The following is a 23,074-nucleotide window of genomic DNA, read 5'->3' as shown; positions in this document are numbered from 1 at the left end:
TTGATGGGCAGGATGGAGGTGGCCGTGAAGTGGAAATCAGTGAAAGCTCTAATGATGAGCTTTTGGAGAGATGTCCTCATTATGTGTGCATGATAACTGCATGGAGGAAGGTTTAATATTGTCAAACCAATAACGAGGCAGTAATTTGTCAACATCTGTGGGTCTGTGAGCTTCATTGTGCATGCGAGGTTTCGTCTGAGTGAAACCGTATTCATCATGAGTAGCTTATGAACAATGAGCCATTAAAAGTCTAATTGCAGCTGCAGAATTCCTCGTCCTCGTGCTGCCGTATAGATTTTGCTTGACGGATGACGTTATGTAAACCGGATCCTCGCCGGTCCACTCAGTGCGGCTCCACCGCTGTAAACTATTTCCTCTTAATTCACTTTCTTCCTCTGTACAAATGGTTGTAGTGCAGCTGTTATGATTTCCTAATTTACAAGACAAATGAAATACAATATCTGCTGAAGGAGCGCTGCCGCTGTGCAGGCCAGCAGGGGGCAGTGTGACCTCATTCACAGCTCAGTGGAATCTGGATGAGTTCAGAAAAACATTTCAAAGAATCATTCTGCTCACCTGGTCCGATGCAGAAACCAGCAATAATCCCGACCACACAGCCGACGCTGACGTAATGCATGAAGGGCAGCGCCTGTCAATCAAACACATCAAACACAGTAACTGTCGTTAAGCACTTTGATGACACGTGGCTCCTGGAGCTCAGGTCTCTAATTACCACATTAAACCAAACAACAAGGAACCAGATGTTGAAGTCTGGGAACATGTGCTGATGCTGCACATCTGACCCCGGGTCCTGGGTGGTAACCACCCAGGCAGACAACCGATCCATCTGCCCCTCTCCAAAGTAACCTTCTGCCTGCTGCAGCCAAGTGAAAGGTGGGCGTGTCATTGGCCAGGTGAAGTGTAGGCGTGTCATTGGCCAGGTGAAGTGTGGGCGTGTCCTAGCCCAGGTGAAAGGTGGGCATGTCATTGGCCAGGTGAAAGGTGGGCGTTTCATTGGCCAGGTGGAAAGGTGGGCGTGTCCTTGGCCAGGTGAAAGGTGGGCATGTCATTGGCCAGGTGAAAGGTGGGCGTGTCCTTGGCCAGGTGAAAGGTGGGCATGTCATTGGCCAGGTGAAAGGTGGGTGTTTCATTGGCCAGGTGAAAGGTGGGCGTGTCCTTGGCCAGGTGAAGTGTGGGCGTGTCCTTGCCAGGTGAAAGGTGGGCGTGTCCTTGGCCAGGTGAAAGGTGGGCATGTCATTGGCCAGATGAAAGGTGGATGTGTCATTGACCTTCTGTAGCCACTGGGGTCCTCAACACTGAGGTGGCTGCGTGCTGAATCATGTCCACATGGACACAGCGTGGTAGCTGATGTTCCCTCACAGCCTGTTCTCCAGAATCATAAGACCTACAAAATCTAACACACAAAAATCCCTATAGATTTTGAGTTGGAATGTATAAATATCCCACATATTTTCCTGGCAGATTTTCTGAGCAACAATACAACGTGACAAATCATCTTTTGCTTGTTATTGTTAATATAACCCTCAATGTCACGCTAACCTTAGCAAAAATGTAAACGTACGATTCTGAATGTTAACCCCTTAACGCCTGAATTTATATAGCTGTATATAAATAAATGTTTTGTGTGTGTTTTTGCCTTTAAGTAGATTGTAAATAATGTTGAGATTATTAATTTCATTTTTGCACAAAAAATAAATAGTAATTTTGGATTTTTGGTAATAATGTATGTTATAATGTTATAATAATAATAATAATAATGGTATGTTGCAAATTTGCAACAACAGGCATACTGATCAATTTGGTATGTTGCATATTTGAGTCAAATATTGTAGCATATATGCGACAATAGGCGTTAAGGGGTTAAATGTGAAACCTGTGCTACATGTGCATGTGAAAAGTTTGTAGGAATATGCACGAAAGCTTGCATTTATCTTTACATATCATCTCATATGAAACACGTCATGCCAGTATAAGGTGGCAACGCAGATTAAAGTCCAAGTCTGACAGTCAGACAGGAAGACTCACATCCCAGTACTGCAGTCAGAGTTTCTGTTGACTCAGCAAGGATCACAGCAGCATCAACGATGTCAAGGTCAGCAAAACGTTCATCATCAACAAAGACACAGAAGCTGTTGGCCTCCACAATCCAACCCAACACCCAGTTCATGCAACACCTGAACCGTGCTGGAGCCAGAACACATCCCTGAGGAACACCAGAAATCCGCTCTATACGGGACCTGTGTGTAGGACGGCCGTGATGTCCGGAAACATGCTGGGGATCATGAGAATTCTCAGGATGCTTCAGAGGATGACCTGTTTAACTGAATCAAAATCTTTGTGACGTAAGAAGCTCTGATGACGTTGGAGCTAGCGCTCAGCGAGTACTCATAGAACGAAGATGCAGCTGATGGTCGACGTCTTTTGGTGTAAAGTCCGACTGCTCTGCTCACTGAGTAACCGGGACTCAGTACTGTTAAGAAAAATCCTTACAGTTACAGGTCAAAAGGTTAAAAGTCAGAGGTCATGATTTTTTTTTTACACTTAAACTCAACAGTACCTGAAGTTAGCTCATCTGGAATACAGACTCATGTGGTGAGATTTTATAAATCAGATTTACAAATGACATCATGCAGAATATCTCTGGAGGTAAACAGGATGTGAACCTGGAAGGTGATGGACACTGTGATCCCAGCGCAGCAGCATCCCATGAAGAGGAACCCGCCAATCATCAGAGGTCGTCTGCCCACGCGGTCGATGGTGAAACACTGGAAGGCGACAAAACCAGAAACAGTGAAGCTGGCTTTAACCAGGTCCAACAAGAAGAGGCGGCTCACTCACCCCCAGCATCCCGGAGACGACCTCCACGGCACCCGTTCCCACAGTGGTGTACTGGATGTGAGGGTCTGGGATTCCCGCGTTCCGAAATATCTCGTTTGTGTAGAACCAGATCTGAAGTCAACATGACAACACGTTAATGCCTTCCTTCATGCTTATTTCATGTTTCCACGTGATTCATCATCGCGATCATTAACAGACAGGAAATCAGTCATGCGTTTGAGATTCAGTCTTTCATCAGTATGGACGTCTGACAAGTGCTCCCTTTGAAATTAATTTGTGCATTCTCATTAATCACACTTTGCTGACGCAACATCCATCATTGATGAGGTGTGGACACGACGGTGATCGCTGCAGTTCAGTGCTGTCTGCTTGATTTAGTAACCACATGCACGGCGTTCCATCACCATTCCAGCACTTAATTATCCATGGATGCTCCCAAATCCAACAAGATAACATGCACAAGAAGAGCCTGCAACAGGTCCACACCAATCAGCTTCTGCTTCAGCACAGTCCACCAATAACAGAGCTTCACTGTGATTTTACGTCTGTGGACACAGGAAGTGCCCCCCCCACCCCCAACCAAATAAATAAATAAATAAATAAATAAATAACAAGCTTGATTTATAGCAAACTCCTGAGTCAGAGAAGATCTGTTTGATAGGCTTTAGTTAACTGTCCGTCCATCCATCCATCCATCCATCCAACCAATCATCAATACATCTGTCATCTGCCTGTCCACTCATCCATTCATCCAACCATCAATCCACCAAACCATCCATCTCCTATCTGTCCATTCATCCTTTCCCCAACGTTATCCATCTGCCTATCCATACTTTGTCTATTCAGCTATCCATTCATCCAACCAATCATTATCCATCCATTCAACCAATCCACCAACCAAACAACCATTATCCATCCATCATACATCCATTCATCCAGCCATTGTTCATCCATCATCTATCCATTCATCGAACCAACGCTCAGTCCATCTATCATCTGTCTGTCCATTCATCCAACATTTCACCTAGCAGATGGATGGTTACTTTGGAGACTAATTGGACCATGTGGGTGGTTGCCAATCAGATCTAAGAAGCTAAGCTGGTTAGTACTTGGGTAGGAGACCTCTTAGGGAGATCAGGGGCTGTGTCTGTTTCTCCTGAAAAAACTGGAGCTGTGTCAGGAAGGGCATCTGGTGTAAAACTTGTGCCAAATCCCAATATGGACCTGTACTGGATCTTCTGGGCCTGAGCAAATGGTGCAGCCGAATAACAAACAACATGATGATGTATGAACTCATCACTTCATGCACCAGATGGGAAAACGTGTGTGATGGTCCACTGAAACCAAAAAAGTTATCATCAGTAGAACAGAGGAAATGACAGTTTAATGTAAATAAACTGCAACACCTGAAGATTTAATAATCTTCTCTGCTTATTACGCAAAGAAATAAACTCACTGCATCGATACCAGACAGCTGCATGCCAATGTTGATGACCATGATGGTGATGACCTGCCAGCGAACACGACGGTCAGTGAGCAGACCCCAGACAGAGAAAGCCTGGATGGAGGACAGTGAACGAAGCTCCTCCTGCATTTCTTCAACCTCTGCCTCAATGTTTCCTTCAGTACGGAACCATTTCAGGGCTAAAAGAAAGAGCAGATCCACCAAGACCAATCCTGGAATTAACTTAGACCAACCATGATTCAAAAATAAAATATTCTATTCCAAAGGTGCAAAAGAAGTCAGCAGGTCACAAGGTTTTCGAAGTTTTCATGGTTTTGTGCTTCTTTCAGCTGTTTAAATCCAGACATAAACACATCTTTTCTCTTTGCTTTGTTTTATTGTCTGTTTTACACCATAGGGGATCATTTTGGCACTATGTTTACTCTGCAACAAAAATGGATAAGGAGTAAAGCAAGAGTCCATGCTGACCTGCGATAGTGGCATGCACGTTTCCCTTCTCTATCAGCAGGTACCGAGGACTCTCTGGAAACCATGGCAACAGCATCAACTGGAAGAAGGTCGGAAAGACCACCAGGGAAAGAAGAAGAGGCCAGTGCTCTTCCTGTGTGAGAGTTTTGATGTGTTTTAGGCTATTTCAGGAACCATCACATCACCAAAAGAACAGAAACAAAAGCATCAGCATCAGCAGGAACAAATATGAATGGAAGCTTAACGGACCATAATGGACATTTGAGACAAGAATATGCAGTTATCATGTTACATAACAGGAAGACGTGCAGTCATATCTCACTGGAACTATACAGACCCTGAAGCCTATTGGGCTGGGGCTAATCCCTGGATACTACAGCGTGGAACACATTAGAGTCTACAACTCTCCCTGGATGGGATGCCAATCCATCAGAGGTTACTTCCCCAGCCAAGACTGGTACACTTTTGCAGCTGGGTGGACTGGGAGATATGAAGTGTTTTGTCCAAAGACACAGACCGAAGAAGACACCTCGAATCAACTGTTCTATATCGAGTGACTCCTGACGCACAGAGCCGCTGCCGTCCTGACTCTGGAACAGTGGCGGATGCTGGTCTTTCAAGGAGGGGAAGCTCAATTTCGGCCTACATCATAAAATGTGTTGGTTTATTTATATGTAAATTCTACCCTCCGTTCCTTTTCAAGAAAATGATCTGTGACCCTGTCGTACCAACAAGGAGTCTTTTCCAGGGACTTGACTAGTGTCCTCTCAATGGCCAGCAGAGCTCGGCTGCTTAAACGGCCTTGGCCCATGGTGTTGCAGGTGTAAGACTTCAGCCGCTTTAAACAGGAGAAGCTCCTCTCTGCACCTGCAGATGTAGTTCCAATCGTTGCCACTAATGACAATAGTTTGTACACCTGAGGCATTGCACTGTCCAACTCCATGTCTTTCAGAAACAGCAAGAAATCACATAGCTTTCCCCTGTTGCTCTGCAAGTCCTGGCTTGAATATAGGACTTGAAGTTCAGACCTCAGTCTCCCTGAATCAAAGAACTGGCCAAAACTTTTCAGGACACTCTGAAATGCCTCCTCTGGAAACACTTGTCTCATCTCATCAAATTTCCCTGGATTGACCAATTCCAAGAAGTGCAGACTTTCCAAATTTGCTGATTTTGTCAAAAAAAAAAAAATTGCCAAATTTTTGTCAAAATGCCGAGGTAGCTGCTCTGTGAGATTGTTTAGGATGGCTGTGTACAGATTTCTATAGTGCTCCTTGGGATCCTGTAGTTGTGACAGACGGTGTTTTCTCACGGGCTCAGTTTGTGGGTCTGATGTGAGATCTGCTGCTTTGGCATAAACAGTTTGGAAAGCCCCTCTGACCTCTTCTCTTTGACAAAAGCAAGAAGAGACTCAATTCTTTTCTTGCAGTACAGAACATCCATAGCTCTCTGCTGGACAATATCAAACACCACATCAGTCTCAGAGAAGATTTGTTCATATGTGTACAACATGAACACAAACTCAGAATCCTCCAGTTTCATCAGAAGGCCTTTGGCACAGTCTAATGTGTCATCATCCATGGACTTATCTGCAATGATCATCTCAAACGTTTGCAGGAGGCATCATAATTGTTTGCCACAGTGCTCACTATCCGTGATGTGAAATTCCATCCAGTAGGAGCATTTCTGGGCAACCTTGAGCAGCCTGCAGACTCAAGAAAAGACATCCTCTTTGTGGATTTTGAGAAAAATGTGGCAAACCCAGAGAGTGATGCAAAAAATATTCTGCACTCAGATAAGCATTTAGCCCCCTGAGACAGAACCAGATTCAGTCTGTGAGCATAACAATGCACAAACATTGACCTGGGGGCTGTTGCTTTAATTTTGGCCTGCAAACCATTGAGAGCTGAAGCCATGACAGCAGACCCATCATAGGTTTGCGCCACAAGTTTCTCCCTGAAATTGTAGCCCTGCATGTTCTCATTCAAGACTTCAAAAACAGACTGAGCATCTCTTCCCCCAGAAATATCAAAAAATCCAATAAAGTGCTCCTGAATTTGACCTGCCCTATCCACATAGTGAACAATGACAGAGAGTTGAGCATGGCGAGCTATATCAGTTGTTTCATCCACCTGTCATGCAAAAAAGGGAGCAGCCTGGATTTCATCCTTGATCTCATCAGAAACTGTGGCTGAAAGAGAAGAGATCAAGTCATTCTGGATTGCACGGGACATACCAGAAAACACAGCTGATGACTGGAACTGTGTGGCCAGGACAGAGTCATATTTAGCTAATGTTTCATTAAACTCCCTGTAATTCCCCTTGTTGGATGATTCAACACTCTCATCATGCCCCCTAAATGACAGCTCCTGATGGCCAAGTAAGGAAGTCCCATCAATAAGGCGGTTTAGGAAAGCTCTGTTTTGTTTAACTGCTTCATTATGTTTTGCCACTTGAATGTGAGCGCCTTCATTGATTACATGCTCAACCCTGACTCTGCCCAGGCAGCTTAACCTTACACATGCACTCACATGTTCATTGCTTTTTTCATGCCTTTTGTATGCCCTGTCAACGTTGGACAGATCCCCAAAACCCACTTTTGACCAGACAACACATCCCTGAGATGGTTTCATCAAGAGGCATGACCAACAGTACATTTTATTTCTTACAGCTCTTCCAGTCAGCCAGCTCACTTTCATACCAGGACAGCAGAAAAGACTTTCCCCACCTTTTGCACCAAATTAATCTGAGGAGTTGATTCTGTCCTGCTGTTTAACTCTAAGTTTTTCTTCGTAAGGAAGCCTATCAAATGGCTTCGCCAAAATCTGGTCCACAACATTCAAATTGTCTGCCATTATGTGCAGCTTGCTACCTAGCTAGCTCGCTAGCTGGGACTGGCGCGAGGCTCGTGTGAAGTTTGTCCGCCTGTGAGCGCTTTGTGACGGTGGAGGAGCTCAGCAGCACCCGCTGCTCGGTAGGAACAGAAACTGAGATAGAAGACAGAAAGAGTGATAGAAGTCAGTCTGCAAACACAAGCAGCTACAAAAAAACACACCAGAAATAGAAGCTCAATTTGTCGCTAGTCGTTTTTAACAAAGAAAATGCCGCTAAGAGGATTAGGAAAGTCTCCGGTTAACTCAAAACAATGAAAATGCTCCCACGGATGTTTACACCAAAAGATCGCTGATTCGCTCATTTTGCTGTCAATCAAAAAGGGATTCAGCCTCAGACAGATCATCCAATCATCATGCAGAAGCTGAGCGTCCGGCCCAGCCGAGGCCCGCCCACTGCCCCATAGACCCCCAGACACACTGAGCGTCCGATGGGCGGGACAAAGCCCAGCATTTATCCAATGACTCGTCTCGTTTCGCTGATGCTTTGTGTCGCTCAGCGTCTACACTGTTTAAAGCGCTGTGAAGCTGCGGGTTTGAGTGAGAGGAAAGCCGCGTCGTTCCCAGTGATAAGAAGCTGATTCTGAATAAAAGTTGAGCGCGTTATAGCGCAAATTTAGTCAATCACATGTACACAACAGTATATATTTGATCACTTATTTTATGACATTTTAGGAGAAGCTGAGCTTCCCTTGCAGTCTGAGAGCAATCACCTCTGCTCTGGAAGCACTCAGCAAACTTCAGACCGGGAGTGACATGTTTAGCCGCATGTTCTCCTTGAATTGCTGGCTGTCTGAGTGGTGTCCAAAAAATGAGGTGGGTTTCATAGATAATTGGCAAAGCTTCTGGGGAAAACCTGGTCTTGTTAGGAGAGACGGCATCCATCCCACTTTGGATGGAGCAGCTCTCATTTCTAGAAATCTGGCCAATTTTCTTAAATCCTCCAAACCGTGACTATCCAGGGTTGGGACCAGGAAGCAGAGTTGTAGTCTTACACACCTCTCTGCAGCTTCTCTCCCCCTGCCATCCCCTCATTACCCCATCCCCGTAGAGACGGTGCCTGCTCCCAGACCACCAATAACCAGCAAAAATCTATTTAAGCATAAAAATTCAAAAAGAAAAAATAATATAGCACCTTCAACTGCACCACAGACTAAAACAGTTAAATGTGGTCTATTAAACATTAGGTCTCTCTCTTCTAAGTCCCTGTTGGTAAATGATATAATAATTGATCAACATATTGATTTATTCTGCCTAACAGAAACCTGGTTACAGCAGGATGAATATATTAGTTTAAATGAGTCAACACCCCCGAGTCACACTAACTGTCAGAATGCTCGTAGCACGGGCCGAGGCGGAGGATTAGCAGCAATCTTCCATTCCAGCTTATTAATTAATCAAAAACCCAGACAGAGCTTTAATTCATTTGAAAGCTTGACTCTTAGTCTTGTCCATCCAAATTGGAAGTCCCAAAAACCAGTTTTATTTGTTATTATCTATCGTCCACCTGGTCGTTACTGTGAGTTTCTCTGTGAATTTTCAGACCTTTTGTCTGACTTAGTGCTTAGCTCAGATAAGATAATTATAGTGGGCGATTTTAACATCCACACAGATGCTGAGAATGACAGCCTCAACACTGCATTTAATCTATTATTAGACTCTATTGGCTTTGCTCAAAAAGTAAATGAGTCCACCCACCACTTTAATCATATCTTAGATCTTGTTCTGACTTATGGTATGGAAATAGAAGACTTAACAGTATTCCCTGAAAACTCCCTTCTGTCTGATCATTTCTTAATAACATTTACATTTACTCTGATGGACTACCCAGCAGTGGGGAATAAGTTTCATTACACTAGAAGTCTTTCAGAAAGCGCTGTAACTAGGTTTAAGGATATGATTCCTTCTTTATGTTCTCTAATGCCATATACCAACACAGTGCAGAGTAGCTACCTAAACTCTGTAAGTGAGATAGAGTATCTCGTCAGTAGTTTTACATCCTCATTGAAGACAACTTTGGATGCTGTAGCTCCTCTAAAAAAGAGAGCTTTAAATCAGAAGTGCCTGACTCCGTGGTATAACTCACAAACTCGTAGCTTAAAGCAGATAACCCATAAGTTGGAGAGGAAATGGCGTCTCACTTTAGAAGATCTTCATTTAGCCTGGAAAAAGAGTCTGTTGCTCTATAAAAAAGCCCTCCGTAAAGCTAGGACATCTTACTATTCATCACTAATTGAAGAAAATAAGAACAACCCCAGGTTTCTTTTCAGCGCTGTAGCCAGGCACAAAGAGTCAGAGCTCTACTGAGCCGAGTATTCCTTTAACTTTAACTAGTAATGACTAGTAAAATAAAAAATTTTAAATTTTAAAAAAATACAATTTTAACTATTAGAGAAAAATTATTCATAACCATCCCAAACACATATCTTTATGTTCAGCTACTTTCAGTAATGCTGCTATTTGTTTAGACTCTTTATCTCCGATTGTTCTGTCTGAGTTACTTTCATTAGTCACTTTCTCCAAACCATCAACATGTCTATTAGACCCCATTCCTACCAGGCTGCTCAAGGAAGCCCTACCATTAATTAATGCTCCGATCTTAAATATGATCAATCTATCTTTATTAATTGGCTATGTACCACAGGCTTTTAAGGTGGCAGTAATTAAACCATTACTTAAAAAGCCATCACTTGACCCAGCTATCTTAGCTAATTATAAGCCAATCTCCAACCTTCCTTTTCTCTCAAAAATTCTTGAAAGGGTAGTTGTAAAACAGCTAACTGATCATCTGCAGAGGAATGGTCTATTTGAAGAGTTTCAGTCAGGTTTTAGAATCCATCATAGTACAGAAACAGCATTAGTGAAGGTTACAAATGATCTTCTTATGGCCTCAGACAGTGGACTCATCTCTGTGCTTGTTCTGTTGGACCTCAGTGCTGCTTTTGATACTGTTGACCATAAAATTTTATTACAGAGATTAGAGCATGCCATAGGTATTAAAGGCACTGCGCTGCAGTGGTTTGAATCATATTTGTCTAATAGATTACAATTTGTTCATGTAAATGGGGAATCTTCTTCACAGACTAAGGTTAATTATGGAGTTCCACAAGGTTCTGTGCTAGGACCAATTTTATTCACTTTATACATGCTTCCCTTAGGCAGTATTATTAGAAAGCATTGCTTAAATTTTCATTGTTATGCAGATGATACCCAGCTTTATCTATCCATGAAGCCAGAGGACACACACCAATTAGTTAAACTGCAGGATTGTCTTACAGACTTAAAGACATGGATGACCTCTAATTTCCTGCTTTTAAATTCAGATAAAACTGAAGTTATTGTACTTGGCCCCACAAATCTTAGAAATAATCAGATCCTTACTCTGGATGGCATTACCCTGACCTCTAGTAATACTGTGAGAAATCTTTGAGTCATTTTTGATCAGGATATGTCCTTCAATGCGCATATTAAGCAAATATGTAGAACTGCTTTTTTGCATTTGCGCAGTATCTCTAAAATTAGAAAGGTCTTGTCTCAGAGTGATGCTGAAAAAGCTAATTCATGTATTTATTTCTTCTAGGCTGGACTACTGTAATTCATTATTATCAGGTTGTCCTAAAAGTTCCCTGAAAAGCCTTCAGTTAATTCAAAATGCTGCAGCTAGAGTACTGACAGGGACTAGAAGGAGAGAGCATATTTCACCCATATTGGCTTCTCTTCATTGGCTCCCTGTTAATTCCAGAATAGAATTTAAAATTCTTCTTCTTACTTATAAGGTTTTGAATAATCAGGTCCCATCTTATCTTAGGGACCTCATAGTACCATATCACCCCAATAGAGCGCTTCGCTCTCAGACTGCAGGCTTACTTGTAGTTCCTAGGGTTTGTAAGAGTAGAATGGGAGGCAGAGCCTTCAGCTTTCAGGCTCCTCTCCTGTGGAACCAGCTCCCAATTCAGATCAGGGAGACAGACACCCTCCCTACTTTTAAGATTAGGCTTAAAACTTTCCTTTTGAAAAAGCTTATAGTTAGGGCTGGATCAGATGACCCTGAACCATCCCTTAGTTATGCTGCTATAGACGTAGACTGCTGGGGGGTTCCCATGATGCACTGAGTGTTTCTTTCTCTTGTTGCTCTGTATGCACCACTCTGCATTTAATCATTAGTGATTGATCTCTGCTCCCCTCCACAGCATGTCTTTTTCCTGGTTCTCTCCCTCAGCCCCAACCAGTCCCAGCAGAAGACTGCCCCTCCCTGAGCCTGGTTCTGCTGGAGGTTTCTTCCTGTTAAAAGGGAGTTTTTCCTTCCCACTGTAGCCAAGTGCTTGCTCACAGGGGGTTGTTTTGACCGTTGGGGTTTTTACATAATTATTGTATGGCCTTGCCTTACAATATAAAGCGCCTTGGGGCAACTGTTTGTTGTGATTTGGCGCTATATAAATAAAATTGATTTGATTTGATTTGAAACTTCTTCCATGCGACTGTCTCATCAAATTTATATGTTTTAAGGTTTGTTTGTTTTGTTTTCTTCAAGAAATGTCATTGCTCACAAACAGCACCTGGTGGGCAACAATCCAAAAACCTGGTAGTTGTTAAGAAGCAGAAGACAGCAGCTGGTAGATGGGACGAATCCAAATGGCAGTAACGTAAGAAAGAAAGAGTTTGAGAGGATTAGGAAAGACCAAGGCATGAAAGAAGAAGTGGAATTGACATGGAAGGTGAAGTCCAAAGTAGACTTGGGGGTGATATTAGAACAGCAGCTCCAGCAGATTCCTAGAAGAACATCTGAAGCTTCTTTGCAGAAAAGTGCATTCCTATGAACAGCTGAGGTGCAGTACTCAAAACGTGGACCTGGAGGACTCATGGAGTGTGTGGGTAAAGTTTTGGGTGTGAGTATTTCTGTCTGTAGGCCTCCTGACCGGGCACAGGTGTATCTACAAGCATGTGCAAGTACCTCGAATCCCTCTAGTGGTGACCCTATGATGACGCGATGATGCATTTGGTGTGACCGTGCTGCAAACTACCTTTCCCAGCAGTTCATGGAGTCCCAGGACCTGAGCGATAAAGACTCCAAGACAAATGTGGATGCTCGGCACGAGCCCCAAGAAGCCTCGCAGATTCTTTGGAGCAATCTCTCCGAGGTACATCGGCACCACACTGAGAGAGATACCTATTTTTTTTTTAAAAAAGAGACGTTAGACAATTTAAATGTTACACTTTGGACACATTTTGTCCAGAGTGACCAGGAACAACAAAGGGAAACAAGATTAAAGTTTTTTTTTTTTTTTTTCTGGACCTCTTTTTATTATTATCTCTGCACAGTAAGTTTTGATGAATAGAATTTACTGTGCCTGGATTACTTTTGATCTCAGTCACACTCTATTACAGAGTGAAATCAGCTCTACTGTCTTGTCAAAGCAAGTGTTTCTACTCCAGTAAGAATGGATTTTACACTGTAACAGAGTTTATTTAACGCTACACTCAACAAAAATATAAACGCAACACTTTTGGTTTTGCTCCCATTTTGTATGAGATGAACTCAAAGATCTAAAACTTTTTCCACATACACAATATCACCATTTCCCTCAAATATTGTTCACAAACCAGTCTAAATCTGATAGTGAGCACTTCTCCTTTGCTGAGATAATCCATCCCACCTCACAGGTGTGCCATATCAAGATGCTGATTAGACACCATGATTAGTGCACAGGTGTGCCTTAGACTGCCCACAATAAAAGGCCACTCTGAAAGGTGCAGTTTTGTTTTATTGGGGGGGGGATACCAGTCAGTATCTGGTGTGACCACCATTTGCCTCATGCAGTGCAACACATCTCCTTCGCATAGAGTTGATCAGGTTGTCAGTTGTGGCCTGTGGAATGTTGGTCCACTCCTCTTCAATGGCTGTGTGAAGTTGCTGGATATTGGCAGGAACTGGTACACGCTGTCGTATACGCCGGTCCAGAACATCCCAAACATGCTCAATGGGTGACATGTCCGGTGAGTATGCCGGCCATGCAAGAACTGGGACATTTTCAGCTTCCAAGAATTGTGTACAGATCCTTGCAACATGGGGCCATGCATTATCCTGTTGCAACATGAGGTGATGTTCTTGGATGTATGGCACAACAATGGGCCTCAGGATCTCGTCACGGTATCTCTGTGCATTCAAAATGCCATCAATAAAATGCACCTGTGTTCTTCGTCCATAACAGACGCCTGCCCATACCATAACCCCACCGCCACCATGGGCCACTCGATCCACAACATTGACATCAGAAAACCGCTCACCCACATGACGCCACACACGCTGTCTGCCATCTGCCCTGGACAGTGTGAACCGGGATTCATCCGTGAAGAGAACACCTCTCCAACGTGCCAAACGCCAGCGAATGTGAGCATTTACCCACTCAAGTCGGTTACGACGACGAACTGGAGTCAGGTCGAGACCCCGATGAGGACGACGAGCATGCAGATGAGCTTCCCTGAGACAGTTTCTGACAGTTTGTGCAGAAATTCTTTGGTTATGCAAACCGATTGTTTCAGCAGCTGTCCGAGTGGCTGGTCTCAGACGATCTTGGAGGTGAACATGCTGGATGTGGAGGTCCTGGACTGGTGTGGTTACACGTGGTCTGCGGTTGTGAGGCTGGTTGGATGTACTGCCAAATTCTCTGAAACGCCTTTGGAGACGGCTTATGGTAGAGAAATGAACATTCAATACACGAGCAACAGCTCTGGTTGACATTCCTGCTGTCAGCATGCCAATTGCATGCTCCCTCAAATCTTGCGACATCTGTGGCATTATGCTGTGTGATAAAACTGCACCTTTCAGAGTGGCCTTTTATTGTGGGCAGTCTAAGGCACACCTGTGCACTAATCATGGTGTCTAATCAGCATCTTGATATGGCACACCTGTGAGGTGGGATGGATTATCTCAGCAAAGGAGAAGTGCTCACTATCACAGATTTAGACTGGTTTGTGAACAATATTTGAGGGAAATGGTGATATTGTGTATATGGAAAAAGTTTTAGATCTTTGAGTTCATCTCATACAAAATGGGAGCAAAACCAAAAGTGTTGTGTTTATATTTTTGTTAAGTGTATTTGGACTGGGACTGTTATCCCAGCAGAGTAAATTTTACCCTGCTAAATTTACTGTGTGGATTTTGACCTTTACATTTGAATTTAATGAATTTATTCAGCACACACACACACAACAACAACAACAACAAACAAAACTTACAATGAAAAGAAAATGGATGGACAATGACGTTTGATGCTGACCTCACTTCTGACATAATACTTTGTCACTGACATCTACAACCCCAATTCCAATGAAGTAGGGACGTTGTGTAAAACGTAAATAAAAACAGAATCCAATGATTTTCAAATCCTCTTCAACCTATATTCAATTGAATACACCACAAAGACAAGATATTTAATGTTCAAACTGATAAACTTTACTGTTTTTGTGCAAATATTTGCTCAGTTTGAAATGGATGCCTGCAACACGTTTCCAAAAAGCTGGGACAGTGGTATGTTTCCCACTGTGTTACATCACCTTTCCTTCTAACAACACTCAATAAGCGTTTGGGAACTGAGGACACTAATTGTTGAAGCTTTGCAGGTGGAATTCTTTCCCATTCTTGCTTGATGTACGACTTCAGTTGTTCAACAGTCCGGGGTCTCTGTTGTCGTATTTTGCGCTTCATAATGCGCCACACATTTTCAATGGGCGACAGGTCTGGACTGCAGGCAGGCCAGTCTAGTACCCGTACTCTTTTACGACGAAGCCACGCTGTTGTAACACGTGCAGAATGTGGCTTGGCATTGTCTTGCTGAAATAAGCAGGGACGTCCCTGAAAAAGACGTTGCTTGGATGGCAGCATGTGTTGCTCCAAAACCTGGATGTACCTTTCAGCATTGATGGTGCCATCACAGATGTGTAAGTTGCCCATGCCATGGGCACTAACACACCCCCATACCATCACAGATGCTAGCTTTTGAACTTTGCGCTGGTAACAGTCTGGATGGTCTTTTTCCTCTTTTGTCCAGAGGACATGACGTCCATGGTTTCCAAAAACAATTTGAAATGTGGACTCATCAGACCACAGCACACTTTTCCACTTTGCATCTGTCCATTTCAAATGAACTCGGGCCCAGAGAAGGTGGCGGCGTTTCTGGATGTTGTTGATGTTTGGGTTTCACTTTTCATGGTAGAGTTTTAACTTGCACTTGTAGATGTAGTGACGAACTGTGTTAACTGACAATGGTTTCTGAAGTGTTCCTGAGCCCAGGCGGTAAGATCCTTTACACAATAATGTCGGTTTTTAATGTAGCGCCGCCTGAAGGATCAAAGGTCACGGGCATTCAATGTTGGTTTTCGGTCTTGCTGCTTACGTGTAGAAAGTTCTCCAGATTCTCTGAATCTTCTGATTATATTATGGACTGTAGATGATGGAACCCATAAAGTCCTTGCAATTGAACATTGAAAAATATTGTTCTTAAACTGTTGGACTATTTTTTTCATGCAATTGTTCACAAAGTGGTGATCCTCAACCCATCTTTGCTTGTGAATGGCTGAGGCTTTTGGGGCTGCTCCTTTTATACTCAATCATGACACTCACCTGTTTCCAATTAACCTGTTCACCTGTTGAATGTTCCAAACAGATGTTCTTTAAGTATTCATCAACTTTCCCAGTCTTTTGTTGCCCCGTCCCAGCTTTTTTGAAACGTGTTGCAGGCATCCATTTTTAAAAATGAGCAAATATTTGCACAAAACACTAAAGTTTATCAGTTTGAACATTAAATATCTTGTCTTTGTGGTGTATTCAGTTGAATATAGGTTGAAGAGGATTTGAAAATCATTGTATTCTGTTTTTATTTACATTTCACACAACATTCCAACTTCATTGGAACTGGGGTTGTAGCTCCTGATGGACAGAATGCCCTCCATGTTGTTATCACAATAGGTGAGAACTGGGTTGAGAACTTGGACACTGTTTTGGAATCAGGTGACCCTACCTGAGTGGACACCTGTGAAGAAGCGTCCAGTGACGACCATGGCAGGACTCCTAAATGTTCTGCTGAAGCCCATCAGAGCTCCTCCTACAAACACCAGCACAGTCGATCTCACCAGTGTTGCCCTCCTGTGTGGACACATTCATGACTCATCCATTGTCTCCACAGATCAAATCTAGAGTCGTCCACATACACTGACCTTCCATATTTGGTGACAAGTCTGCCCACGAGCAAGGCTCCGATCATCCCGCCAACAGCAAAGATGGACACAGTGAGAGAGTAGACCACGGTGATGAACTCTGCCGTCGGAAAATGGTCATAACTTTCCACTATTGTCTGGTTGTAGAAGTCCTTAATGTACTGGTGAAGAGAACGATGAGAGTTTAGATGATTTCATCTTCATTTTGTCCAGCTGGAGAATAAATTAACAATTGCTCTGCAGAGGTTCTTCTGGGAGATAACTGTGGAGAACACGTGGTGAATGTAGGTCCTACAGATCTGTCACATGCCAGAAACTGTCCCATGCTTTTACATGAAGATCCAAAAAGACAAGCAAGAAGAGACATAAACAAAGAACACAGGTGGCAATGATACACTCTCATCACTCTCATCACTCAATATCAATAATATATGTTGGGTCGTCACAGCAAATCCAAGGTGGATCTGCATGTTGAATTGGCACAAGTTTTACACCGGATGCCCTTCCTGACGCAACTGTTGTGAAAGTGTCGTGATACGGACCCACAACAGGGGGCGTAAATGAACGGACAATGAAAGAGTCAAATATGAACACTTTACTGTTGTGAAAAGCACAACCAAACACAGCAGATTACAGAAGTCAATTAGCAAAGGTGACGTGTGGGCAGGCTCGAGGATAGAAGACGTCTGTCCTGAGAAGAACCGGAACCACACGATTTCCTCCGCCGCCGAACCCGGAGAATACTGGAGCCACCAAATCCCGAACGCCCCAGGTGGCCACTGTCTCCGCGTGTCGGATCTGGTACTGCTGGCGAGGAGCAGAGACAATCAGATGTGGGTGTGTGAACACCCAGTAACAACAACGGTGGGAATTCCACCTCCACCTCTAACACACACTCGTGCAGTGTCTGAGTAACCACTTATCTGGATATGCAGGCTGAGAAGGTTACCTCCTAAGGTAGACGATATCTTGGCAACGAGGTGGAGATGACGTCCGGTCTTTATGGAGTGGGATGATGAAGTGTAGATGGGTGACAGCTGTCAAGAGATAATGAGTGACAGCTGTCACACCCGGCTGTGTCCGTGGCGGCAGCGCCCTCTCATGCCTGAAGCCCGCACTTCAGGCAGGGCGCCCTCTGGTGGTGGGCCAGCAGTACCTCCTCTTCTGGCGGCCCACACAACAGCAACTCCACATTACATGGAGAAATGTGGCAGGGGTGGGATTTGAACCCGGAACCTTCTGAACTGAAACCAAGCGCATTAACCACTTGGCCACCACTCCTGCATATATATATATATATATATATATATATATATATATATATATATATATATATATATATATATATATATATATATATATATATATATATATATATATATATATATATATATATGGTTGTTTTTGTCCATTTTCCCACTGATTTTTTTTTTGTTTTTTTTTTTGTCATTTTTGACATGAAAACAAATGTTTTTCTTTTGACATTAAGGCTGAGAAACAGGATTTCACAATCACATTATTTAACCTGAAAGTTGTCATTAGCATAAAGTTGATTATTGTCATTGGATCTCAGTTTTCTTTCTCGTCCAAGAACATGAGCTCAGAAATGGTTAAACTGTAGAAATTTTGTGGAACAAGCTGAAATGTTCAGGATAGGTCCTGGAAAAATGTGTAGAATCAAATATTAAAAGTCTCCAAAAATCCGCTGTGTGGCTCCATCAAAATCCAAGATGGTGCCCAAATGGCAGGCATTAAAACACACACACACACACACACACACACACACACACACACACACACACACACACACACACACACACACACACACACACACACACACACACACACACACACACACACACACACACACACACACAAACCCATATCTTTGATTCTGGAAAGGTTATAAACGGGTGTCTAAATATATATATTTTATGGCAGGAGAAGCACTTTCCCGCAATTATCTGGAGGATTTGGATGTGACCTCCTGAGATGATGTGTCAAGTGTTTTTTCCATGACATGGACCACAAAACGTCATGTACAGCTCCTGAAAATACACAACTATGTCATTTCATTTAGAATGACAAAACATCAAAACACAGAAGTCTCATTAAATCTTTGATTCGTTTTCGTGGAATTCTCACTTGTATATAATTTCTCCTTCAGATTATTTCTTCTTTTTTTCAATTTCAATTTCAGTTTATTTTCATTTATATAGGACCAAATCACAACAAAGTTGCCTCAAGGCACTTCACACAAGTAAGATCTTCTTTCACTCACATTTCATACAACTGGCCACCAGTGTTTGTAGAACTGAAAGGACAAGCTGAGAACGTTTATGGACGGCCCTGTGGACCTTTATTTGTTCTCTTCATAAGCAAATGCTTTGATTGTGATAATGAGGCAAAAATAAATCCACCACAGGTGGATCTAAAACATTAAAATCTCAATATTATCTCAGGAGTTCACATCTAAAACCTCAACATAGTTATGGTAAAGAATTCCTTGTGGCCCAAAACACACATTTAGACACTTAAATGAGGACATTTCTAGAAGCAAAGATACATAAAAACCTCAAAGGGCGACCATTTTGGACGCCATCTTGGATTTGGGAAAAGCCACAAGGGGATTTTTGAGGACTTTTAGTTGGTGATTCTACACATTTTTCTGGACCTGTAATGAAAAATTTCAACTTGTTCAGTAAAATTTCTTCACTTTGATTTCATGTTAAATCTGTTGGACTGCTCCACCTCACTCGCCCAGTGTTTCCATGACAACGTCTTAAAAATTTATTAATAGAATAAACACGTTTTAATAACAACACAATGTTTGAAACTTGGTCAAACTAACTGTCATCTCACTCAGCAAACACTGAATCAGACTTTTTTTTTTTTTAATTTATCTCCTGTAATTGCTCCGTCTTGGTGCTTATAATTTGATTTGGCGGCGGAACCGCAGTCAGATGACTCGCGCCATTTGAGCGTGAATCCTGCAGCTGCTTCTGCTAGTTTTGAACTCAAACACACACACAGACTGTGTTTCTGTTATTGGACAAATACATGACTTGTATTTACAACTGATTCTATTTTTGATGAAAGAAGTTATAAAGGTACAAACTGGGCGTGGTTTGTGTAGACGCTGTGCTCACACGCAGGTCGACCTGAGCGTTGTCCCAGCTGTGAGACATGAGGGCGTGTTTTGGATCTGGATCAGGTTTGGGCTGAAACCTGAGGATTTTGTTCTTTTTAATGACCGATCTGACTCACTGGTCGTCGTTCGTTTTACTCGGACGCTGTTTCTTTGGATTCTGTGTGTCTTCTGAAACATTTCTGTCTCTGCTGCTTCTGAAAGGTCCTTGTTGTGGTTTTTGGTTGATGTGTTCATCGATGCATTGGTTCGAGGCAGAACAATAAACCCGACTGTGATAAATGTCAACATTTTGATAATCTCAGAACTCAAACTCTAAATGATGATACCAGGATGTGACCGGCCTCTGGGAGTGAAGCATCATGGGACTGCATGTCCAAATTGTCTGTCCACGGTGTCTGTCAGCTAGTGAATGCTGGGATTGGTTCCAGCACCACTGTGACAATCAGAAGGTCTGGAAGTTTTTCTCATGTCTTCCTTTGCGTTCTTGTCCTGGACCAGGCTGGTGAATGCTTCCATGGACGGGAGCGGGGTCCAGTTTTGGACAACAGCAGATTTGGAGTCTCTCAGTAAGGACATGTTTCCTGACCTCCACTTTGCAGATGATGATGACTGTTATCTTTGTGGAACCGATGGATGCACTTGAGAAGCTGAGTGAGGAATCAGTGACGTTCATTTTTCAGGGTCAGTGGTGGATCCATGAGGGGTGGAAGGGGAGTTTGACATCTCTGCAGGAGAATAAAGGTACAAGTCTTTATGGTCCTGGTGCTTCTGTCAGACTTGGACTCTATCCAGTGACCTAAGGTGAGGACTGGATGTCTTTGGTACCAGGTGTCTGTGGAGGATCCTTGGGTCCCACTAGAATGACTTTACTTACTTAGTTTCTAAGTTACTTACTTAGTCAGACTCAGATGAGGCGTGTTAAGCCCAAAACATGAATCTGCTGTAAATCCTGAATTTTCTGCAAACTGTGAATTGCAAAATGTGAATAATGAAAAATATCTGCACAAAATGTGAATGTAAATCTTGCAAAATATGAATTTTTTTTCCAGGATTTGTCTTACGCTTCGCACATATTCATGATTTGTGGTCTTACATTTCACATTCTTCCAGGAACACCTGAGGGGAAAATCTACACTTTGTGTCCGATCACAGCGCCCCGTCATCACTTCCTTCAATTCCTTCAAAGCTCAAACTGGATTTTTATAGTGTTACATTTAAATACTTATAAATATTCATTGTATGGACATTTTAGTTGTTTCAAAATGTTGCTGATTAGTTTTTGAAGAACACAATATTCACATTAAACAAATATAATGCTTTTATGTAAAATATATATATATAGTGCAGTTACTGGTTGGAATGATATATCACGCAGTGAATCTAAGCCCCCCAATAGGTTCTGAAATTATCAGGAATGGTGGACAGAAATGTCTGGACACAATTGCAGGACTCAACAATGTAGCTTTGGTTCGTAAAGGCGTTTACTGAAGGATTCAGTGGGGTTCAGTACATGGCAAGGCAGTCCAAAACAAGCAAACAGATCAAAAACATCAGGCTTAAGGTGTGGTCAATACAAACAGGCAGGTGGTCAAAACACAACGTGGTAGCAGGACTTGGAGACATAGAATACAAGGCTGGAAGGGAAGGCACAAGGTGCAACGATCTGGTGAAGGAGTAGTGCCACCAGTGGGACATAAATACACCCAGGTGATGAGATGCAGATTAGAAACAGGTGTATGGAAAGATCCAGAACTGGGTGTGGCCAAAACCGAGTGCAGCCCCCACCACCACGCACCAAGAGACAGAGACAAGAGAGATAGGGACAGAAAAAGAGCAGGCAGGAAAAACCCAGCACCAAGAAAACCATAAAAACCTAAAGCACAGGTACAAAGCATGACAGAAATATGGATATGACCTACATATAAATAGTATAATTGAGAGAAAATTATTATATTTTCCAAATAGATACCATTTTTTTAATGAAAATGTTTAAAAATCTACATATTCACAGATATTCACAGTTCGTGTAGATTTTCGTTAATGGTTTGCAGATAATTCCCAATTTGCAGCTGATTCATGTTTTGGGGTCAACAGGAGGATCACTGACATTGTGAGGGAACTTCAGCTACCAACCTCGTCTCCCGCCACTTCGTGATCGCGTCATGCAAAGTGTTTCTCTGGGTGGTTTGTCACCCAGGGTCCAGGGTGGCTCCATAGTCTGATGGATCCACCGCACACATCTCCAGAGTTCAGTCCAGAACACTACTGGTTAATGTTTTTTGAACATATGACTGTCTGTGTCCAAAGACGAACGTCTCGCAGTGAACTCTGCACTCCGGAGCTAATTAAACAACCTAATGATGGTTGAAAAGACACAACACGACTTTGATTCCCACATTTGTTACACAAACCCCCGTGATGCCACGTGATGACACGCTGATCTTCTGCTCATCAGTAGATCAGGTGCAGCACTCATAAAAACACACAGCATGTTTCACATTGATCACCATGGACAAACCAGTGCAGGAGAGTTGACGACTGCCAAATTGTAGCCGTAGAGCAACGAGCTGCCGACTGAAGACAGGAACGCCGCTGCCAGAAGAGGCTTGGTGAGATTCTGAGGAGAAAATGAAAGAAAAATCTGTCACAAGACATTCTGCACATTGTCACACGTGATTATGGAGCAACATCTAACACCTGGGTCTGTGCCGGCTGCAGGCAGGAACCAAGTCCAAGAACCATGTTCTTTTGGTAGCACCAGTGCAACAGATCGCAGCTGCAGCATCAGAAACCCTCAAAGTCATACAAACCTCACACTGTGTTTGGAATCACAGTTTTATTTTTTGTATTTACAGCTTTTTGACCACTTGCAAAATGTTCAAATCAAAGAGTGAGTTTAAACGAGACAGACAAACTTTGTCGCTTGCCGAACCTGTGCTGTGGCAGAGAGCAGCCTCCTGCTGGAAGACTATGGAGCTGCGCTGTCTGCGGACTTGAAGCCTTCTTTTGAAAGTTTGTTGTCTAAGCTGG

At 42.9% G+C, this 23,074-nt stretch overlaps 1 protein-coding gene across 1 annotated transcript in view; it reads right to left on the bottom strand.

Moving 5' to 3' along the window:
- Positions 1-23,074, bottom strand: part of LOC117526687 (solute carrier family 2, facilitated glucose transporter member 5-like) — a 38,835-nt gene that overhangs the window by 1,611 nt on the left and 14,150 nt on the right. The window contains exons 3-11 of the mRNA XM_034188739.1: positions 22,563-22,661; positions 16,894-17,054; positions 16,698-16,822; positions 12,702-12,847; positions 4,793-4,925; positions 4,316-4,503; positions 2,860-2,970; positions 2,676-2,786; positions 577-643 (exon numbers count right to left, since the gene is read on the bottom strand). Coding sequence (XP_034044630.1) covers positions 577-643; positions 2,676-2,786; positions 2,860-2,970; positions 4,316-4,503; positions 4,793-4,925; positions 12,702-12,847; positions 16,698-16,822; positions 16,894-17,054; positions 22,563-22,661 — 1,141 coding nt within the window. The remainder of the gene's footprint in view (positions 1-576; positions 644-2,675; positions 2,787-2,859; positions 2,971-4,315; positions 4,504-4,792; positions 4,926-12,701; positions 12,848-16,697; positions 16,823-16,893; positions 17,055-22,562; positions 22,662-23,074) is intronic.

The sequence above is a fragment of the Thalassophryne amazonica genome, chromosome 15 (assembly GCF_902500255.1).
Source record: "Thalassophryne amazonica chromosome 15, fThaAma1.1, whole genome shotgun sequence".
NCBI classification, from domain to species: Eukaryota; Metazoa; Chordata; class Actinopteri; order Batrachoidiformes; family Batrachoididae; genus Thalassophryne; species Thalassophryne amazonica.
The sequence above is the reverse complement of the archived record's forward strand: the minus strand, read 5'-3'. Positions and strand labels throughout refer to the sequence as shown.